Source organism: Bombyx mandarina, chromosome 11 (genome assembly GCF_030267445.1).
Source record: "Bombyx mandarina strain Sakado chromosome 11, ASM3026744v2".
Taxonomy (NCBI): Eukaryota; Metazoa; Arthropoda; class Insecta; order Lepidoptera; family Bombycidae; genus Bombyx; species Bombyx mandarina.
In genome coordinates, this window is record NC_143218.1 from 16,236,232 (window position 1) to 16,251,428 (window position 15,197).

At 37.6% G+C, this 15,197-nt stretch overlaps 1 protein-coding gene across 1 annotated transcript in view; it reads right to left on the bottom strand.

The window, feature by feature from the left end:
* Nucleotides 1-15,197, bottom strand: part of LOC114241372 (GTP-binding protein Rhes) — a 53,726-nt gene that overhangs the window by 12,916 nt on the left and 25,613 nt on the right. The window contains exon 2 of the mRNA XM_028172187.2: nucleotides 8,671-8,864. Coding sequence (XP_028027988.2) covers nucleotides 8,671-8,864 — 194 coding nt within the window. The remainder of the gene's footprint in view (nucleotides 1-8,670; nucleotides 8,865-15,197) is intronic.

Here is a 15,197-nt window from a genome sequence, read left to right on the forward strand (position 1 = left end):
TGTTCATTTTCCGAAAAAGGTTATTTTAGTTTCACATTTTATAGCTTTCATTAAAGTTTTTCTATTCCATAATTGGATATTGGTAGTTTACTATCAGAATTCTTACTTAAGCCTTCGGTTGATTGAAAGAAGTGATATTTCAATCCTCTCTCTCTACAACTGAATCAACAACAAATATGAATAAATGTAAAAATCTTCTGTCGTTCCGTATGTAACTTCTGCTCGATCAACGCAAAATTATAATTTGCGTAATTACTGGTGGTAGAACCTCTTGTGAGTCCGCGCGGGTGGGTACCACCGCCCCGCCTATTTCTGCCGTGAAGCAGTAATGCGTTTCGGTTTGAAGGGTGGGGCAGCCGTTGTAACTATACTGAGACCTTAGAACTTATATCTCAAGGTGGGTGGCGCATTTACGTTGTGGATGTCTTTGGGCTCCAGTAACCACTTAACACCAGGTGGGCTGTGAGCTCGCCCACCCACCTAAGCAATAAAAATAAAAATAAATCATAATCTTGTGATCAGTTATATAAACTCCTCCACTTCAAAATGACGATTGAAATATTCGTCATATAATCCTCAAAGCTTAATGTTAAAAAGAATGGATGACTGTTGTGGGTACAACGCATGTCAACTGCCTACATATCCCTTGGTTGGTGTTCGAGAGAATTCATGAGCAAACTACCTCCATTTATCTACTATAAATAAATACGAGTGCTCATTGTCATAGATAATACAAATGGACCCCGTCATCGTTCTCATCGAACCAGTCACTTGCGACGAAGGGCTCGACGAGTAAATTAACCCGCAGACACAGTCCACTGAGTTTCTCGCCGGATCTTCTCAGTGGGTCGTGTTTCCGATCCGGTGGTAGGTTCTGCGAAGCATTGTTCTTGCTAGAGTTAGTGTTAGCAACACTCCCGGTTTCCCAGCCCCGTGAGTTCACCTACTAGTTCGGTGAATCTAGAATAACCCCTCGAGGAAACTAGAATAGGTAAGAACGAAAAAACATTTCAAATAAACATAATATTTACGATCCATTGTTGCGCCATTTGTTCTGCTCTGTTGTCATTGACATTTACTTAAAATTCAATAAAAGCTATCCTTTGAAAAAGTAAGTCTTATTTAATTTCTCTATAAATGGTAATGATAATTAAGAAGAGTCAATGACATCAGCAGCGCCGTTGTCATCATTTTCAAAAACAACACGGCACCAGTCTCAGTTATTCAGTCAGTTTATAGATTAGAAAGAAATATTTAAAATAGGTTGACATAGATTAAAGAAAGAGCTGTCTGCGGCTTTGACAAACAAACAAAATCAGTCTAGAATTATTAAATTATTCGCAAGGGTAGGTACCACCATCCTGCCTATTTCTGCCATGAAGCAGTAATGCGTTTCGGTTTGAAGGGTGGGGCAGCCGTTGTAACTATACTTATAACTATACTATACTATAGACCTTAGAACTTAAACTTATCTCAAGGTGGATGGCGCATTTACGTCGTAGATGTCTAGTAACCACTTAACACCAGGTGGGCTGTGAGGTCGTCCACCCATCTAAGCAATAAAAAAAATCGCACTTCCTTCATTCCCGTTTTCACTATTCACGGATTTAATAAATGTATTCCAATTCCTATGCTCGCGGCTAAAGATTTCTTTATTAGCCGATTTAATCGGTACATCGGTAATACATATTGATAAAAAGGATTCCATTGTGTAGATATCAAACTGAATATCCTTTGTAAACGCGCTTTTCCATATTCACGGTTATCTGTGTTGTAACGATGTTGAGACCTTAGATCTCATATCTCAAGTAGATGGCGGCATTTACGTCGTAGATGTCTATGGGCTCCGGTAACCACTTAACACCAGGTGGGCCGTCAGCTCGTCCACCAATCTATGCAATAAAAAATAAAAATAAAAAAAAAGAATTTTGTTGATAACTGTACCGCAAAAATGTTGAAATCGAAATAGTGCGGATGCAATCACCTCTCAATATGGTCGCATAAATACCGCTGGCGTAACAAAGGATAGGTGAGGAACGCAAATATAGGAACCGGCGATGCCTATAGCAGTGCTATTTGCATTCAAGGGTCCTTTATCAAGGTTTAATCGATTTTAGCAAATTGCTTTATTTCGTACAGCCAGAATTTATCACAGCCAACTATCGCGAGGTTTAATTAGTCTAGGATGGCTTGAAAAACTTAAGGAATATATGATTATCGTTATTTAATCGACACATGTAAACGAGCACCCAGGTTTTTTTGTATTGTTTAATTGGGTGGACGATTTCACAGCCCACCTGGTGTTAAGTGGTTACTGGAGCCCATAGACATCTATAATAATAATAATAATAAAAATTTATTCCAAACATAAATTAGGTACAAAAAAGATAACAAAAATAAGGAGGCTTGGAAACGGTTACCGGCTCAGCAATGCCTAACAGTAACGAAACAATCGGTACTGCGGCACTGATCTTCCGCCGGCACCTGCGGAGTGACGCGCACACCAGCATCAGACCGACCAATACACAACAATGTAAAATATATTTAAAAAAAGAATAAAAATTAAAAAAAAAAAATGTTATGCATAGGACAACAAAATTACATTATTAAATTAATTAAATAAAAATTGCAGTTGCAAACCACAATTATAGTACGGAATAATTATATTTGATATTTTCGAATTTTACTTGTATATTCAAAAGATATACTTTTAAATTTGTTTTAAAGGACCTTAGCGTTCTCTGGTGCCGGATAGGTGGAGGAATATTGTTCCAACATTTAGAGGCCATCTACAATACAAAGTAAATGCCCCACCCTTCAAACCGAAACGTGCTACTGCTTCACGGTACCTACCACCTACCCGCGCGGACTCACAAGAGATCTTACCACCAGTAATTACGCAAATTTTAATTTTGCGGGTTTTTTTTTATTACACGATGTTATTCCTTCAACGTGGAAGTCAATCGTGAACATTTGTTGAGTACGTATTTCATTAGAAAAATTGGTACCGCCTGAGATTCGAGCACCGGTGCATCGCTCAACACGAATAGACCGGACGTCTTAACCTTTGGGCCACGACGACTTCAAAGATTCACGTATTAATCACTACATAGTATATAACAAAGTCGCCTTTTCAGTACCTATATCCCTATGTATGCTTAAGTCTTTAAAACTGCGCAACGGATTTTGATCCGGTTTTTTTTATAGATAGAGTGATTGAAAAGGAAGGTTTATATGTATAATAACATCCATTAAATAGTGGAGAAATCAATAATAAATTACAGTTTCCGAAGCGAAGTGAGGGCGGGTCGCTAATATTTCTTATTAGAATCTTAATTGCTTAAAGCGGACTAACTATAATTTCTGCAAACTAAATTGTCAGACAGCGTAAAATTTGCCCAGAGTGTTATAACGTTTCGGAGTTGATTTTCCCCGCCAAGGTAAATTGTAAATTAACTGCACACGTTTAGACGGGACGTGTGTTGGATTGTTTACCGTGTGTGTATCTTAGTTGGATTAAATCATTTCTGTTATGAACAGGCAAGTAGGTATTTTATCATTGAAATAAATGAAAGGAAATATTATATGATGGAAAGAAAATGGAAATAATGAAAGAGTTTTTGTTAATAAATGTATTTCAAACAATAAGGTAAAAATTAAGAATACTGAAGAAATTGTTTGGTTGTTTTTCTTGCAAATGGAGAGTTAGTTATTCAGGATGTTTATAATTCGAAAATCTTAGGCACACTTCGCCGCGTTTTAAAAGATATTGGTACACGCAAAGGTGCATTTTTTATTGCAAAAATGAGTGGATGAGCTCACGATCCATCTGGTGGTAACCGGATAGTAAGCATAAATACCGTCACGCACCTTGAGAAATGATTTCTAAGTCTCAGTTTCAAACCTTCAAACCATGCCTACCGCTTACCGTTCAAACCTAAACGCACTACTGCTAAACGGCAGAAATAAGCAAAGATGGTGATAGCTATGAGAGCGGTCTCACAAGACATCCAACGAACAGTAATTACCTACACAAATTAAAATTGCGGGTTTGATTTTGATCACACAATGTTATTTCTTCACCGTGCAAGTAATTCGTGAACATTTGCTGAGTTCGTATTTCATTGAATTGTGCTAGATCGTGTAAGTCAATAAAAAATTTAAGTTTTACATTTAACAAAGTGACATTATAAATACTACAATCAAAAGCAGACTGGTTAAGTCTATGTGTGGCTTACAGAATAAAAATTGACTCGCTTGACCATAATTGTTATTCCTATAAATTTTACAATTTTAAATTAAATGTATCTACAATAACTAGTGAAGGCCTCGTACGCCGCTTAATTTGTTTTTTATCCCTACCTATGCTGATAGCCTTGAGAGGCTATTTCAGCTTCACCCTAACGTGTGTAGGTGAGCTCACGGGGCTCAAACCGGAGTGTTGCTAACACTGACCCTAGCAAGAGTAGTGCTTCGCAGAATCTACCACCGGATCGGAAACGCGACCCACTGAGAAGATCCGACGAGAAACTCAGTGGGCTGTGTCTATGGGTTAATTCGCTCGTCGAGCCCTTCGTCGCAAGCGACGGGTTCGACCAGGACGGTGACCGGTGCTTGTGGTGCCTAAAAGCACCGTTAATGGATCGGGAGGATCCGTAATGACGTGCTTTGGGCGACGTCGACTTTTTACCATTCGGTCTACAGGATCGGGTATGTAGTTTCCAGCGGCCACGACAAGAGGGTTCTCATGTCGTGCCGCCTTCTCGAAATGGCGCAATGATGCCGACTGACAGAGCTTAATTTCTATTCCACATAGCAACTGTACGAACAAATATTTGGCTAGTGTTCGGTAATACAGACTTGTATCTTCTAGTCCGTCCATATTTGTATATTTAATGTACTAATATCTTGTAACTATATTGAGACCTTAGAACTTATGTCTCAAGGTGAGTGGCGGCATTTACGTTGTAGATGTCTATGGGCTCCACATAACACCAGGTGGGCTGTGAGCTCGTCCTCCCATCTATGCAATAAAAAAAAACAAAAAAAGTCTGTAAAATATCTGCGTCATATACATAAGAATATATGTATTTTACTGGTGGTAGGACCTCTTGTGAGTCCGCGCGGGTAGGTACCACCGCCCTGCCTATTTCTGCCGTGAAGCAGTAATGCGTTTCGGTTTGAGGGGCAGCCGTTGTAACTATACTGAGATCTTAGAACTTATATCTCAAGGTGGGTGGCGCATTTACGTTGTAGATGTCCATGGGCTCCAGTAACCACTTAACACCAGGTGGGCTGTGAGCTCGTCCACCCATCAAAGCAATAAAAAAAAATGTATTTGGAAAAAACTAAGCCCTATCTTCTTGTCGGTTCTTGTTAGTCGTAAAATCTTATTTAGAATTTTTTGTCACGACGATTTGAACGCACACTTAAATAAAAGATTTTAATATTTATTTTTTTAATTAATCCATATCTCTTTTTTATTTATATCTCGATTGGATTAATGTGTAAAACAAAACTTTGTGATATTTACGTTGCAATAAAATTACGTGCTTGTTTCATTGTATGTTCCGTTTTGCAAAACCTCTATTGTTTGTTATCGTAAACGTGTGGACGACAGCTTTATACCTTACAAAACAAACACAATAATAAATTGAATTTTGAACTTTTGGTAATATTAAATTTTCTCACTGCTTTTATATGGTTATAAATGTAATCTTTTTTTTTGTAAATCGCTTTTCTGGCATTTCATATTTAAGCTACAAACATTTGTGGAAACGATTGGTATATAAACTATTGTATCTATGAAGTTACTATGCTAGAGACCACGAAACTATATGTCTATCATTAAGTCAACACTGTCTTCTTGAGTAACGCAATATAACAATATCAATTGACTCACTGGGTCAATGATTTCAAACGAACCTCAGCCGGGTGTGGTTGGCTGGCTACGGGTTATTGAACTCTGAACTTTTGCTCGCATTCATTACTGGTACACAATCCATGATACTACTATTGAAATGTCAATAATTGTAAATAGTATTGCTTTTACGCTAAGCTTAGCAATATACTCATATGTATTGTATTGTAAATAAACTCGTATTTGAAGTCGTCGTGGCCTAAGGGATAAGACGTCCGGTTGCATTCGTGTTGAGCGATGCACCGGTGTTCGAATCCCAGGCGGGTACCAATTTTTCTAATGAATTACGTACTCAACAAATGTTCACGATTGACTTCGACGATGAAGGAACAACATCGTGTAATAAAAATGAAACCCGCAAAATTATAATTTGCGTAATTACTGGTGGTAGGACCTCTTGTGAATGCGCGGCTAGGTACCACCGCCCTGCCTATTTCTGCCGTGAAGCAGAAATGCGTTTCGGTTTGAAGGGTAGAGCAGCCGTTGTAACTATACTGAGATCTTAAAACTTATATCTCAAGATGGGTGGTGCATTTACGTTGTAGATGTCTATGGGCTCCAGTTACCACTTAGCACCAGGTGGGCTGTGAGCTCGTCCACCCGTCTAAGCAATAAGCAATAAATAAAAAATGTGTATATTAGTTTTCGTTTGGAATTTAGGAGCAGTCTCCTTACACGCTGAATATTTTACTTTATCATATGAATATGTCCATGTATGCACAAATTGCGTTCGTCGTTCAACATTCATAACCACAAACGTAATTGGGTCATTATACACATTACACGGGCCACTGATTTAATTTAAAATGTATATTTTATTATTTGTTAAACTTGATAAAATTGTATCAGCATTGTATCAGCGCGATCGAGCTCATGGCCTCCTCGTGTCAAATGTTACTGGAGCAGTTTGATATGAGAATGTCCTTTCCACCACCCACCTTATGTCATGAGGTCAATGTTTCAATGGTATTTACAGCTGCCCCACCCTTCAAACCGAATCTTAACACCAGTAAATGTTGGTAGGCTATCACAGAGTATAATGCTCAGAGATGACTGCTTTTTACAACATCCACGGGAAGAGATGTGGCGCTATTTAAGGCTGACATCGAGCAGTCAACAAGCATCTAATACTGTGGTACAAATGAAGATCCAATGTTTCTCAAATTTCAAGGACTTAATTGGGTACGCGCGCGAGTCGGGACTCATCTGACGTCACGCCCGTTAAAGTATCATTATACCAACCTTGAGATATGAGTGTGGACGTAGCTTTCGAAGCGTGCTAATTTTTATTTACGAAGAGTATAGGGTTCGCAGTGTTTACGAGTACGTAAATGGACAATCAAGTATACGGCTCCCGGACTCAAAAACGTACATACGTAGATGATCTTATTGTATTTTCTTCGGATTCCGTACGTCTTTATTTAAGACTAGCTGACCCGGCAGACTTCGTAGTGCCCCAATCGATAAATAAAAGACACATCAACGGGACACATCAAAGGAAAAACAAAATTGGTTGTTTTTCTATTATTCCGAGCTTTTTTTATATTTTTTCACGTTTTAAACCTTCAGAGACAACAATGGATGGAGAAAGATCGTGCGTGCGAAAGTGATACAAAAGGGTGATCACGACCCTCAGCAATGAGGAATACGACGCAAGGAGGAGGAAACCTTCTCTGGACTTCCACGAATAATTCAAGACCAAAATTAGCCAAATCGGTCCAGCCGTTCTCGAGTTTTAGCGAGACTAACGAACAGCAATTCATTTTTATTTATAAGTATATAGATAACTTTAAATTAATTACTTTAACATTTATAAAGTTAGCTAAATCTGCTTTTACGATTCAATTTCGAGTTTTTTGTTGTCATTACATTTATGAAGTTTCGAATATTTCACACCACGAAAACAGTATTCGAAATGTGAATATGACTTAAGATTCAAGTCACAATTATGTTGTGACGGTTGTCCTGCTCTTGAAGCTGGAAGGCGAGAAGGCTTCGTGGCAGATTTACGCAGGAAGGTTTTTTGTGATTGAGGGATTACTAGTTGCCCGAAGGTCTTTACAGTTTCACCAGGACAGTCGAGTCGGGCGATCGAACGGTCGATGAGCACGTCCGCACGCGACGGGTGCTTCTGTCGGAATGGCGCAGGAAGATAGTAAGTGCCTATCTGTAGAACCTTAAGCCCTACCGTCAGTACTCGTAATGGTTTTAAGAATGTAAAATTATGGATGCAATTTTTTCCTAAATATTTCTACGCAGCATTTATGGATTTCGTGTTCCAGAGACTGATATTTCATTAAAATGATTTGGATATATTGTTTTATTGCCCTAAATTGGCGAACGAGCTCATTTTTCATATGATATTAAGCGGTTGCTACAGCAATTGACCATCGCAACATGATTGAACCAAGAACCAATGGTCGAAATCTTAAATCTTAATTGATTGGTAAAACAGCTGGGGCGAGTCTCCGAGCCGACAAGTATGACTACTTCGCAGCAGAAATAGGTGGTACAATCTATCAGTGCTTATAGAAAAAATATATTTTTTGGCGGTTTGGGTACACCAATATTATTTTTCTATTGTAGAAGTCTCTTATTAATTGATTAGGTACGCATTTTCTTAGAACAATTGCTTTCTGTGTACAGGCTACTTCATCATAGTCGCATCGATCGCGAATAGACCAGGACTCTTATATCTTAGGCCACGAATCTTTTAACTTAGTTATACCTAATGATTTGTAAATTCTGACCTGTTAGAAATGAAAGCCTCCTCATCGCAGGGAAAGGGTGGTTCCCAGAGGTGTCGAGCAGATCCAATTGATAGACCTCTCCGCGGATCCGGTATAGCTTGCGGTGGAAGTCTTCTATGGTGGGCGTGTAGCTGTCTTCAAATTTCGTGCCTAGGAACCTCGCTACTAATGAGGTCTTGCCCACACGTGCTGACCTACGAACAACGATAAAGCTTCAATTAGATATACATATATTAATCCTTTCGTACAGTTTTTGAAATAAACCGGCAAAAAAGTTTGTTTCATAGATATTGCTACCTTGCTCGGGATCGCTACCCAACATACCGCCCTCAAATCAGAGCCATGTGGCCAAAAAAAATGTTACATTAGAACAATGGTTATTCTTCAAACCACAATTTGTCAGAACCAAAGGTGTAAACTGCCTTTAAAGTAATGGATCAGTATGGTTCATATAAATGAAGTGAAATGCTCTGTAATCGTATTCTAATATACTAGTACGCGAGCATCTTTATTGACTAGCTCGGACAATAATGAGTGTCTCTGTCTCCTTGGCATTGGGTCAAAAATTTTTGTCTGGATATTTAATACCTATATGTTGGGGAGAGTCAAATCCGAACCTTCTTGGGCGCATTTGTCAATAGAGGTTGGCAACACTATTCGAGATGTCAATGTCAGTTGAATTCCAGCTGGGGCATAAAAGTCACTCGGTGATTTGATCTCACTGTTCGACTGAAGACCGAACGATACGGATGTGCTGCCACGCTCCAGCCTCACCGCGTTCTATTTTTTTTTGGAACGAAGTTCCTTATGGGACGATGCGGAGTGGTATCCTAACCGAGAAAAAACGTCCGTAAAGTAAGATTTTTATTAGTAATGCACACAGTGTACGACTTAACTTTATAATAACGTACAAAAAATAACATATTGTTTTATCATTCATTGACCACGATCTCAGAGCGTTCGTTTGCGCAATACACTAATTCTTATGCAAACAACCGTGAATGAAGTGTACCACAATAAGTTCGCACGTTACCGAATGACCGTGGGTTGTTGCGAAACCTCCAGATTTATTATCTTTATACTTCGAATAGAATTTAAAATTAATATTTTTATAATAAGGCGTTCCTATCCGGTGTCCCACGACACCACACATTTTTTTTTATTCTTCACGTTTGTGGACGAGCTAACGGCCCACCTGGCGTTAAGTGGTTACCAGAGCCCATAGACATCAACAACGTAAATGCCGCCACCCACCTTGAGATATGAGTTCCAAGGTTTCAGTATAACGCATAAACGCATTACTGCTTCATGGCAGAAATACGCAGGGTGGTAAATTTCATACCGAGAATTATTTCCGTGATTGATCATGTCTATGTATATATTTTACTTATATATGTAGGTAAACTTACATAAATAAATTACAGCCTCTGGTTCCCAAGTAACGGAAATCCTCGTTTGGGCCTAGACAACCGTGTTTGATTTATTTTGTCTAGATTGATAGCTATTGCCGCTCGAACCTCGATAGAAGGCAAGCGTCTAGTAAGCCCCTAAATGGTTTTTTAACTTTCAAGTAGCTCCCACCCAGCCAATCAGCTGTCAAGTTTTTATTCCCCCTATTAAAGATTTTCAATCACTCTCTTATTATTTATGTCAACTTGTATATCGTGGGGTGAAAAGTTATTGGGCCTAAGCGACCTTTTTACAACTTTACAAGGGTGTCATTTCAAGTTTAAAATTGGAAAAAATATCATAACTAACAAAAAATTCGTTCGTCAGCTATTTGAATGAAGTAAACTAAATTGAAGTTCAATTAAAAACATTGAGCTGTTGATGGTAATACCAAATAAAACGCACCTATAATTACAAAAGTAAATGTCGCGTAGTCGTCGTGGTCTAAAGGATAAGGCGTCCGGTGCATTCGTATATAGCGATGCAATGGTGTTCGAATCCCGCCGGCGTCGGCGAGTACCAATTTTTCTAATGAAATACGTACTTGTCAAATGTTCACGATCGACTTTCACGGTGAAGGAGTAACATCGTGTAATAAAAATCAAACCTGCGAAATTATAATTTGCGTAATTACTGGTGGTAGGACCTCTTATGAGTCTGCACGGTTAGGTACCCTGCCTATTTCTGCTGTGAAGCAATAATGCGTTTTGGTTTGAAGAGTGGGGCAGCTGTTGTAACTATACTGAACCTTAGAACTTATATCTCAAGGTAGGTTGCGCATTTTACGTTGTAAATGTCTATGGGTTCCGGTAACCACTTAACACCAGGTGGGCTGTGAGCTCATCCAGCCATCTAAGAAATAAAAAGTAAAATAAAAGTATTAAGCGAAATGTCGCTTAAACCAAATAACCTTTCACTTCTCGAATTATTATTATTTAGAGTCATTAGCGTTACGTCACGTGTGGTTAAATATTGCAAACTATGAAATTAACATCCCTGAACAACCACGAAGTCAATGCCTATCAAAATATTGTCTTCTTCAGCTTTAGTTCAAAGACCACGCATGGCTATTCAAGTGTTACAATGAATCCGAGTAATAAGCTGAGGCATTAAGAAGCTAATGTCCGTTTTAATCCCTCTTCGGGTTTGATCACGCTTTTCCTCGCATTCATTCGTATTTCTTGGGCTTATTCATATATTTTCTTTTCAATATTTAGGTAATAACTATTTTATTTGATCCTCTTCGGTCGAATGTGTTGGTAATATTAACTAATAAAAGGTTCGTGCGTAATGAGCGCGGGCCGTCGCCGTTTCCGATGTCAATACCAGGCCTTGATCAACTAAGGATCTCGGCCTGACCGCCTCCGTAAATTAATAAAGGATTCGTCCTTAAAGATTCCTCAAACATCATACGTACTTGTCTGATAAAACTTTTACGATGATAATTACGAAATTACTTCAGATGTCTTTTGGTATGTTTGTGCTATGTATTAATTCAATGAAACGCCAAATATTATTAATTTAAAAACCGCTCTTGTTTATGTTACGACTTTGAATTCTTTCATTGTTACCTTAGGTCGTTTAGAATACTATTCCTGAGCAAGTGCCGGAAATATTGATATAATCTATCGGAATGATAAACTAAAAGGGTTTTTTGTGGAGACCACTTTAAAAGTTCTACAGCTCATTTTAGTCATGTTGTTATTGGCCATGGCTACAGTGCCAAGCGGGTTAAATTCTCAGTTGGACTCAGTATCATTTAAAAAAATCTGGTCCAAAAATGAGACAAAACCTTGCTAAAACTGAGTGATACTCTATAAGCTATTACAGTTTTATGGAATCACTTTAAACTACGGAAACAATACGAAAAGAAAAAAGAACTATTTTTTTAAGGGATTTTATGTCCTGGTAACTGAGACCTTTAAGTCATGTCTTATTTTAATTTATATTCATATTGTTATGGAAAATGATATTATGAAGTGAAATGATATGAAGATGATTAATTTCAGACATTAATCAACTGGGATGAAATTAAATGAAATGAAATGAGATGGAATATAATCTCAGTAAAATGGTGGTCATTTTCTAAGATTTTTTGAGTGGACTTTTTCGAGGATCCCGAGAAGTTACGTCCAGCGGCTTTGTTTCATTTTCCCAAATTTGTGCACTTTCACAGATATTAAACAGTTAATAAACCACCATTATTACACATTTAAACCCGAAGAAACACTAAATAGACAAAATAAAACAAATCACACAACTTCACTCCTCGCGTTCCCGCCAAAAAGTAAAAAAAAAGAACTATCTGGCAAAATATGCTATAGATAAATAATCACACCTTACCGCAACATAATTAACAGTACCAACGTATAAATGTGAATATGTGTATTATACGAGGGCAAGAAGCTATTTCATTATTTTTCTTAAATTTGAATTGTAGTATCGAAAATCTCTCGTGGATTTTATGAAAACGTAACACTAAAAAATATTCTTATCTTTTTTTCATAAACCTGTCTATTGTCAGAAAAGCTGAGCGAAAAAACGTAGGCTTTTCACAAGAGAAGAACATCTTGAGATTCATTAAGACTTGTGGATTAATATCCATGGCGCGGACATTCTCAATATGAAATTGAACTGAAGGCTTCTCAAATGATTTTGACGAACAAGCCGGTGAGGTGTGGTCAATTATAATGTCGTAAACTGTTAGAATATAAACTAAAAATAGAAACTAAATGTCTACAGAATAAAAGCTATACTACGACAGCTTCGTGCCAGATATAGCCTTAAATATACTGAGACCTTAGAACGTATACCTGAAGGTGGGTGGCGCATTTACGTTGTAGATGTCTATGGGCTGCAGTAACACCTTAACACCAGGTGGGCTGTGAGCTCGTCCAGCTATTTAAGCAATATTTTTTTTTGTTAAAATTGTGGAACCAGGTACCAGCCACATGTACCTACCTACCAAAGTGATTACCGTTTTAAGACGTAAAGAGAAAAAGATATTCTTCTATTCCATTGGACATTAAGAACTATTACTCATAGTCAAGACATTTTCACGTATGCAAAGCAAATAGAGATAACTTGGAACGCCACACTATCGATATTATTGATGATCATAGCGATTTTATGGAGCATACATATTTTTGCTCATAACTTTTGCGGAATCACTCACCGACACTAAGCTAGGATTTCCTCATTAGGAATGGATACTAGAAATACATTAATAACAAGAAATATGTACAAGAAGATACCTAACACAATATATCACTACATAGTATAAAACAAAGTCGCTTTCTCTGTCCCTATATCCCTATGTATGCTTAAATCTTTAAAACTACGCAACGGATTTTAATGCGGTTTTTTTAATAGATAGAGTGATTGAAGTGGACGGTTTATATGTATAATAACATCCATTAAATAGTGGAGAAATCAATAATAAATTACAGTTTCCGAAGCGAAGCGAGGGCGGGTCGCTAGTCTTTAATACGAGTAAATAAAGATAACGACAAATACTCCGACCACAAATCGAATGGCGTCGCACAGAACATTCCGACTCAAACTTTGCGAGCAAACGTTATCCGATGTCATCCAACCCCAAGATTACCGTGAATTCTTAAAACAGGATAAAAATAGGCAAGGGTTGAATTATAAATCTATACTAATATTATAAAGAGGAAAGATTTGTTTGTTTGTTTGTTTCGAATAGGCTCCGAAACTACTGGACCGATTTGAAAAATTCTTTTTCCATTAGAAGCCGACATTGTCCCTGATGAACATAGGCTACTTTTTTAATTTTTTTTTTTTTTCTTGTGTGTTTTAATGTTTCCGAAGCGAAGCGAGGGCGGGTCGCTATTAAAGATAAACCAGATTCCGATAATTGCGATGCACTAGTAACTTCAGATAACGTAGATTTTATACTTATACGTATATGTATGACTAGCGGCCCACTCCGGCTCCGCTCGGGTCTTCAACGATATTTGACGTTGTTTTATTATTTTAAATAAAATTTATGGCAGAACAACTATAATAGTTAGACATATTATTATGCTGTCGCGACGCTTTTTGTAAATAATAATGTGTTCTATAAAGTCGTAGTACATTATTTTATTCTATCGTCAATAGTTTTCGCAGGGCACGCGATGTAATGAATATTTTAGGTAATTTTTTTACACTTTGGGTTACATCATTGGAGTTTTAGTAAGGATTCCAAATTTTTTTCAAAAAAGATTATAGACTATGTCACTCGGGAATAGTGTAGCTTCAAAACAGTGAAATAATTTTTCAAATCGGTTCAGTAGTTTCGGAGCCTATTCAATACAAACAAACAAACAAACAAATCTTTCCTCTTTATAATATTAGTATTGATAAGAAAATGCACGGCTTATTAAACATCATTAGCGTGTTTCTTTTAAGTTTTGTAAGCTCTCAAGAACACAATATTCTTCAAGCATACTTTCAAATTCAATATAAGTTAGCTTGTGAGTTTGTGTGCATAGAAAATATTATTCTGATTTTATTATGGCTATAAACAAAAGAACGCACGAATGTGTCATCCTAGGACCGTGAGTACAGCAACTTTGTCACGTAAACGTAAATTTGGTCGCTTTGTATTCGTCACGTGTCGACAGAACGTTGCTAAGCAAGAAGGACTCAACCCACGCAACTATTAAAATAATTCATTTTCACAAATCTAGACACGTCGTTCATACATTTTACGAACACAAATTAAATTTTGGGTTGGACGTTCATTATCAGATATATAAAAATACCGCGTTTAATTTGTTCGTATATTTTACTATTTATATATTTCACTTGACTGAATCGGTGGTGCAGTAGTTAACGCTTCTGACTGTTGCGCCGAGGGTCATGGGTTCGATTTCTACATCGGGCCAATTTTTGTGTGATGAACAAGTTTATTTTGCTCCTTGTCTGGGTTTTTGGAACGAAGTTCCTTACGGCAGGCTTGGAGGGGATAGGGATTTTGCTGCGCGACCGAACTGAAAAAAATGTGATAGTTAAACCGTAAGAAAAAATCCGTGGAAAAAAGTGCGTGGAATAAAACCGTTAAATTAGTC